Genomic DNA, 8,931 nt, shown 5'->3' with positions numbered 1-8,931 from the left:
AGACAGACAGTAAGACAGACAGTCAGACAGACAGACAGTAAGACAGACAGACAGACAGGCAGTAAGACAGACAGACAGGCAGTAAGACAGACAGTAAGACAGACAGTCAGTCAGACAGACAGTAGGACAGACAGTAAGACAGACAGACAGTAAGACAGACAGTAGGACAGACAGTCAGTCAGACAGACAGTAGGACAGACAGTAAGACAGACAGACAGTAAGACAGACAGTCAGACAGACAGACAGACAGACAGTAAGACAGACAGACAGTCAGGCAGTAAGACAGACAGACAGACAGGCAGTAAGACAGACAGTAAGACAGACAGACAGACAGCAAGACAGTAAGACAGGCAGACAGACAGGCAGTAAGACAGACAGTAAGACAGACAGTCAGACAGACAGACAGACAGACAGACAGTCAGACAGACAGACAGTAAGACAGACAGTAAGACAGTAAGACAGACAGACAGACAGACAGTAAGACAGACAGACAGTAAGACAGTAAGACAGTAAGACAGACAGACAGACAGACAGTAAGACAGACAGTCAGACAGACAGACAGTAAGACAGACAGACAGACAGACAGTAAGACAGACAGTAAGACAGACAGACAGACAGACAGTCAGACAGACAGACAGTAAGACAGACAGTCAGACAGACAGACAGACAGACAGACAGTAAGACAGACAGACAGACAGACAGACAGTAAGACAGACAGTCAGACAGACAGACAGTAAGACAGACAGACAGACAGACAGACAGACAGTAAGACAGACAGTCAGACAGTGAGACAGACAGACAGACAGACAGTAAGACAGACAGACAGTAAGACAGACAGACAGACAGACAGACAGTAAGACAGACAGTCAGACAGACAGTAAGACAGTCAGACAGACAGGTGTGCCGTTACCTCTGACAGAGCGGCCGATGCTGTACAGGTGTGTGACGTCGGGGTTGGAGGCGTTGACCTGGAGGAGATACTGCTCAATCTCACGGTTGTTATGGTAACGGAACTCCAACGTGGAGGCCGGGGTGAGGATGAGGAAGGGCAGGAGGAAGAGGAGGAGGAGTGATGACATCACTGCAGTGCAACCTGTGGGAGCAGAAAACAGGAAGTCAGCAGGTTTAAAACAAGAACAAGAACAGCGAGGAAGACGTCGTGTGTGAGTGACATTAAAACAGCTGATGATTCTTCACACATTTTAACTAGCGTTTAAAAAGATCTGATGAAACTGTTTCTCTCATCTCATTGGCTGTTCTGAGACCCATTCAGGCGGCAGATTGTCAGGTGTGTGACTCATGATGACACATCAGGTCCAAAGGTGCTCCGTCTGTAAACAAAGGCTCAGTGTTTCTCCTGGAAACACTTTGTGTGTCCTCCAGGCCTGAAAACTGCTGAACGTTTTCACTGGCTGGCTTCATCTTCATCATCATCATCATCTTCTTCTTCTTCTTCACCTCTGCTGGCGACACTTCTTGGCGTGTTTCCACTGCCAACTGTCAATCAGGTGACTCAGTTCATTACCTGCGTGCCTGAGCATGTGGACCTGCATTTGTATAGTTCCTTTCTAGTCTTCCGACCAGTCAACGTGCTTTTTACACTACGAGTCACACACTGGTGGCCGAGGCTACCGTACAAGGTGCCACCTGCTACACACTCACACACCGATGGAAGTGTCATCGGGAGCAATTTGGGGTTCATTAGCTTGCTCAAGAGTACTTTGACATGCAGACTGGAGGAAGCGGGGATCGATGAGGATTTCCTGGTCGCATCAACAGTTGTTCTCGCCCCGACCCGTTGGTGTTCCTGTTATCTAGCAAGCAGCTGCACTCGACGAAAGAAGGAGTAAACTAGTAAGTTAGTTAGCTCTAAATCAGGGACCAGAGATAGTTATTATATTTAGTTTTTATTTCATACTTGAGGAGATGATTCACCACCAGAGACACAGTTGTCTGACACATTTCAGGCTGATGGAGCGTTTTCAGGTGAACTTACTAAATTCAGATTGTTTAAGCTGTATGCTTTTAGCTAACGTAATGTTAACAACAGTTAACCGTTAGCTAGTAAGTTAGTTAGCCCTAAATCATGGACCCAGAGATTGTTAGTTTTTATTGAATCCTTGAGGAGATGATTCATCGTCGTGTGACACATTTCAGGCTGATGGAGCAGTTTCAGGTAAACTTATTTATTTATTTATTTTTATTTAAGCTTTATTTAACCAGGCAAGTCATTAAGAACAAATTATTACTGACAATGGCGGCCTGGCAAATTCAGATTGTTTAAGCTGTGTGCTTTTAGCTAACGTAATGTTAACAACAGTTAACCGTTAGCTAGTTAGTTCACTAAACTTAATAGAATAATAATAGTCACCGGCACGCAATGCATCTTGGGATAGGCTGAGCCACAAAGGATTCATCCGTTGCATCCTCCAGATCCTGGGAAAGAAGGCTGCATTTCTCGGCCACATGTGAAGGAGCGTTCGACATGGGACGGCCTCGGTCGCGCCGATGTGACGCGATCAGTCCTCAAATGCAGCCTTTGAAAGCTGCAGCTCTGAACTGAGACACAGTCACTGTGTGTGTTCACCCACTGTAGAGAGACCTGCATTTATATCTGTGCACAATAGCGTTTATAATGTGTGTCATCACTCCTGAGCCTGAGTCCGACAGATTCTGCCTCAGACTGTTCTTTGGGAAAAACAAGACATTTAAAGACGTCAGCTGGGCTTCAGGAAATCTGTTTTCTGATATTTTATGGCCCAAATAATCGATTCTTAGAGAAGATCACTGAGAGATTGATCAATGATAAAGACAGAGTTAGTTACAGTCCTGTTTCTGTGTCTGAAAACAATAAGATGTGAAATAAAAAATAAAACAGCAGCTTGATGGCGCCGTTTGTCTGCTGGAGGACGACTGAACACTCATCAGGAAGTCATGATCGTTTTGCAGATGGATGCTGGGAAGTGAGATCAGAGCAGCTGCAGACACACGAGCGTTCATGCAGACGCTCAGGAAGTCGTGGGTGACTGTCACATTAAACCTGTCAGCAGGGACAGACACATGAATGAAGACACGACTGTGAAAGCAGAGAGACGTTTGATTTAAGTGTCTTTCTGTTCCCGTCACAGACGGTAACTGACTGTCCTCTGTACATGCTGTCTGTCCTGAGCTGCTGCCTGTCAGCTGCGTCTTTTCAGGAATTTAAAGTGATGCGTAAACGTGTAATTAGAGTTTGAGGTGTCTGCAGGTCGTCGTCAGGAACACTGTCACAGCCACAGAGCGGCTCCGTGACTTTACAGACAGGTTACTGTCAGATAATAAGCAGTCTTCACTCAGTCGAGGCCTCATGTCTCTTACAGCTGTTTGTTTGTGCTCTTTATATTTGGTTCATGTGTTTTACTTCATTGATAGTGACATGAATGTCCTCAACTGGCTCCAAAATTAAAGTTAAACCAACATAAATAATTCAAGTTCAAATTATATTGTTGCCATCATCGGCCTTGTCACTATGTTGTGTACGTGTGCACAGTACACATTGTTCTGCAGCTTCATTGTGCACATGCAGATAAACAGCTTCTAAGAAACTAAACCTCTTCACTGGCTTTTATTTTGGCTTTGTTGGTTTAGTCGAGTTAAGTTTAGTCAAACTTTCATTTTCAGTGTCAAAGTTCAGTCTTGACTTTGGAGACAAACACTGAAAAAATCCTGTTCTGTAACTCAAAGTCTGAAGACAACAAGAGACGGTCGAAAGCTCTGGAAAAACTCAGTCAGTGGATCTGGAGTTTAAAATAGTTTTGTGAAAACTTGTCAACACATAAACTACAAACAAAGATCCACAGAAACATGATATAAATATGACGTGGTGTGGTAGCTGGAGAGATGCCAGTTTGCCTCCTGGGCACAGCCTTCGAGCAAGGCACTGAACTCGATCCAATATCCTGCATCCATCATCAAACTGTACTTTAAGTACCAAAAGTAAAAGTACTCGTTATGCATCAAATTATATCTTTGTCCATGATGATAAATCAGAATTGCATGCATCATAATTTGTTGATGATATTTTATATTTATTTACCCGGATCTGTGAAGTAAATAAAGGCAGTAAAGTAAATAAAGTATTCAGTTACTTTACTTTAGTAAAACTACTAATAACACATGTTGTTTAAATACAGCATCATCTCTGCACTTGTGCTATTTTTTGGCCATTTTGCTTTTAATGGACAGGACAGGTGAGTGTGAAAGGGGGAGAGAGGGGGGTGACATGCAGCAAAGGGCCACAGGTGGGACTCGAACCCGGGCCGCTGCAGCAACAGCCTTGTAGATGGGGCGCCTGCTCTATCCACTAAACCATGGACGCCCCCACTTGTGCTATTTTTAATGTTGAGGGTTTTTTTTTTTTTTTTTTCAATTATAGATAATTTAGTAATTAATTTCACCTTTTTTCTCTTTTTCCTCTTCACTCTTTTATTGTATATTCATATCATTATCATATTTTATATTTTATCACTCTGTAAATCACCTTGAATTACGCTGCTGTATGAAACGTGCTGTACAAATAAAGCTGGCTCACTCTAAACGTTACAGTGTGTAATTTGCATTTTACTGAACTTGTTGGAGCTGATTTGAACCATTTCATATGCTGTTGGATATTTTAATATTTGTACAAAGCACAATGATTTAAAATGAGTCAGCCTAGTGACTACAGCTGTCTGATCAATGTGCAGTAAATTATATTTCCATGTGAGAAGCAGCGGAGTGAAAGTATGAATGGAGGAACTTCAGTAAAGAAGAACCTTGAGTTTGAACTTGATGTGTTGAGCTGAGACTGAAGGTGTGAGCTCAGCACCGGACAACACAAACACACAAACACACAAACACAACAACAACCTGAGGACATGTGACTTATTGATCACACATGCAGGAGTGTGACAGACAGACAGATCGATAACAGACAGACAGACAGACAGACAGACAGATGAGTAGCGACGGTCAGAGGTCTTACCTGTCCGCTATCTGTCGGTCCGCCGGTCCGTCTGTGACTCCAACACCGACCAACACCAACCAACACCGGCCCCGGTGACCGCACTGCTGCCGCTCTGCAGAGGAGACACACCAACTGTCTGTCTGTCTCTCGGTCTGTCTGTCTGACTGACTGTCTGTCTGTGTGTCCGCTTCTTTGAATGAATGTTACTTATTCACCAGCGGGTCTCCCTGTGTCTGCCCGGGAGGGGCGGAGCTTAGAGGACTGTGTGTGTGTGTGTGTGTGTGTGTGTGTGTGTGTGTGTGTGTGTGTGTGCTGCAGATTCAACAGGTTCATGAATGAAACAAATGATCCATCCAGTTCAACAGGACAAGTTAATCATCACTACTGTGTGAAACTAAATAAATTAATGTCATTGAATTTAAGCTAAATGTGATCATGACACATTCAGGGTGCAGCTTAGTTTCAGTTTATTTAAGAAGGCACAGTGAAAATACATAAATACACACATGGAATAAAAATGTCAGAATTAACCAAGAGGCCATTTTTCATCTGTAGTCCTTCAGACGTTACAGGAGGCTGTTTAAAGGTAAGATGGAGGAAGACGTGCCCTCAGAACAAAGTCAGTTACTGTAACATTAGAAATATTTGGACGTGGTGTTATCACGTGCAGGATGATGATGATGATGATGATGATGAAGAAACCAACACAGTGTCGGGAGAAATAAACTGGTACAGTGACCAGTTCTGTTGTTACAGCACAAGGGGCATACTGGGCCCAAAATAAAATGAATAACTCTCCCCACATGTCCTCCATTATCATATATATTGGCCTCTTATTAAAGGGGCATGTTAGCCACTTTATTAGGAACAGATGCCCCCCCGCCCAGGGCAACAAGCTAAAAACAACCTATTGAAATAAAACAAGTTAATTAATGATGATCTAGAAGACTTTTAACATTCACCTGAGGCTAATTGTTTTTAATTTCAGGGCGTCTTCCTTTAGCAAGCTAGTTAAAAATGTTAGATAATTCCAGGTGGCGAGCAATGCTAATGATTGCTAGCTAGCTAATAACACTAAAACTATGATAGAATACTACTACTATAGATATGAACTATATGAAGTGTGGGACACCTGTACAATGTTTACTTCGTTAACCATTGAAGTTTAGAGTGTTAGCATGCTATCATGCTCACAGTGGCAATGCTAATACATTAGTGTTTAAAAATTGTATTACAAAATGTTAATATGCAATGGTCTTTTATGATAATTGCTCAGGTAACATGGTCGCACTGACAATGCTAATATGTTGATGAGCAGGTGTTATGTTCACAGAGTTAACCATCTCAGTTTAGTGTGTTAGCATGCTAACTTGCCCAAAGTCGCAATGCTAATATGCTAGTGTTTAGAAGCTTCACCATTTAGGCTGTTAGCATGCAAACATTTACAAATTACAAGTAAATGAGAAAGAAACGTTTGTAGGGAACTTTGATGAGATTGTTGGACTTAAGACTGTGGGAGCCTTAAGGAGGTTTGTAGGGGACCTTGGGGAGACTGTGGGGGTCTTTGAAGAGGATAGTCCTTGGCAAGGTTGTAGGACTTCATGGGGAGGTAGAAAGGGCCTTGAAGAGACTGTGGGACTTCTTGAGGAGGTTTATGGGGGATCAAAAGGTTGTAGGGGTTAATGAAGAGATTGTTAGTCCCCTTGAAGTAGTTGTAGTGTTCTTGCGGAGGTTGTTGAACTTCTTGAGGATGTCTTGTCGGTCCATCAAAAAGTTGTAAGGGGAGCTGAAGAGGTCATAAGAACCTTGGAGAAGTATAGGGGCCATGAGGAGGTTGTAGGAGTTCTAAAGGGACAGTTTAGTCCTTGAGGATGGTTTAGGAATCCCAGAGAGGGTTGTATGGATCATTTAGTAGGTTGTAGGGGCCCTTAAGGAGATTGTTAATATTTGAAGAAGTTGTTGGGTCCTTGAAGATGTTGTAAGGCTCATGGCTCATCAAAGAGATTGAAAGGTTTCTTGAAGAACTTGTCGGATCCTTAATAAGGTTCTAAAACGTCTTGAGGATGATGTATGGTTCTAGGAAGGGGTCGCGTGGATTGTTAAGGTGGTTGTAGAAATTCTTGAAGAAGCTGTAGGGTCTTTGAAAGCCCTTGATGTGGTTGTATGGGTCATTGAGGAGGATGCAGGGTTCCTTGAAGAAGTTTCTTCAAAAAGTTGTGGAGTTCTAAAGGAAGTTGTAAGGGTCCAGGAAACAGGTTGTAGTAAACCTGGAAGATGCTGAAGTCTTTGAGGCTGTTGCAGGAATTAGTAATTTATTATAGTGTTTTACAAACATGTTTAATTTGTTTGAGGTGTTGTGAACATTAAACCACAAGTGACTGACTTCAGTAAAATATAGACCATATGTTTCAAGTCCTTCATCTTGAATTTAGGAACAGACTGAGACAAACTGCTCCACAGATGATTGTAGTCATTAGTTTTACTCCTAAAAGTGACAATTTTTTCACAGAACGACCCCGATCTTTATAAGGAAGGTCAGTGTGCGGTGGCATTTACAGTTAAAAGTTGTTAGAAGTTTCAGTGGAATTTGAAAAGTTCTACTTTGGTGCCCCCAAGTGGCAGCATAAAAAACACTGTAAGACATATGAAAATGTAATGTTTATCCCCACTTATTTATATCTTGTTGTGCTAATTTATTAACCCATAGAGAACTTCTTTTATTGTAGTTAAGTTTATTTATATACACATTTCATACACAGAGGAAACTCAAGGTGCTTTACAGAGTGAAGTTTAGTAAGAGAAATAAAACTGCATACAAATTATTATTATTATCATTATTATTATTATCACATAAAGGCCCTTAGAAACAGATAATAATAATATTATTAAAAACTATAAGAGGCAGACAAAAGGCAAAATAAAAATTCAATTTATGTGCAAATCTAACAGAGAGCGCAAGGTGTGGTTGTTTAAATTCTTTATTTTTGGTTTGATGTTTTTAAGTGTGAGTCTTCTTTTATCAGCACTGTTGAATTATTTGGATCATTTATGTGTTTTTATTTCTGTGAGATGCTGGTTTTATTAAATGTTTTTATTAAAGCAATTATATGTCTTGTTATACACTAAATTATCACTATTGGACCTCATTAGTATTCATGTATGCAGGTGCATGTGTATATCTGCACATATGTGTTTGTGTGTAGAGCTGCAAAGAGTCAGTTAATCAATTCCCAGAAAATTAAATTGCAGCTATTTTGATAATTGATTCATCGTTTCAGTTTTTCAAGCAAAGATGCCAAAAAAGGATCTGGTTCCAGCATCTTAAATGTGATTTGTTTTTTATCCTTGTCGTATAGTAAATGAAATATCATGAGGTTTTGAACTGTCCGACAAAACATGCTTTTTGTCAATAGAATAAATGATTAATTGAGAAAATAATAATCAGATTGCAGAATAAAGAAATGAATCCTTAGTTGCAGCCTCATGTACGTACAGATGTGTGTATGTTTACTAATGTGGTTAGGTTTGTTTTCCATCATCTGACATGTTTATTAGATCATAAGTTTATTTGAGAATTATTATGAGAAAACATTTTCACCTTAAAACCACATCAGACTTTTATCGGGCCCAAACGATCACTCACCGAAACATTAGTATCTGAGATTTAGTCTCCAGTCCTGTGCCCAGATCCTCGGCTCAGCGGTGAGACTAAAACCAGGATTGAAGACTGTGAAGGAGGGAAGAGGTCTCACTCTGACAGATGTGTCAGTCACTGAAGAAACCAGCTGAATGAAATCAAACAGGAAGTGTCAATGACATCAGGTTTGTTTTATAATGATCTGGCGCCATCTGCTGGCTACAGCTACAAACTACAAGTGACATCAATTTCACCAAGTGGGGAAGTTTTCCACACGTGGAATACTTAATATGTCAGGGTGATGTCCTTC

General features: G+C 41.2%; 1 protein-coding gene across 1 annotated transcript in view; it reads right to left on the bottom strand.

Moving 5' to 3' along the window:
* Nucleotides 1-5,185, bottom strand: part of cpm (carboxypeptidase M) — a 33,222-nt gene extending 28,037 nt beyond the window's left edge. The window contains exons 1-2 of the mRNA XM_049566434.1: nt 5,003-5,185; nt 911-1,093 (exon numbers count right to left, since the gene is read on the bottom strand). Of these exons, the coding sequence (XP_049422391.1) occupies nt 911-1,079 (169 nt within the window). The 5' untranslated portion in view covers nt 1,080-1,093; nt 5,003-5,185. The remainder of the gene's footprint in view (nt 1-910; nt 1,094-5,002) is intronic.
* Between the last annotated feature and the right edge of the window lie 3,746 nt (nt 5,186-8,931).

This window comes from Epinephelus fuscoguttatus, linkage group LG22, assembly GCF_011397635.1.
Source record: "Epinephelus fuscoguttatus linkage group LG22, E.fuscoguttatus.final_Chr_v1".
Lineage (NCBI taxonomy): Eukaryota > Metazoa > Chordata > Actinopteri > Perciformes > Serranidae > Epinephelus > Epinephelus fuscoguttatus.
This window is presented reverse-complemented; position numbering and strand designations above follow the sequence as displayed.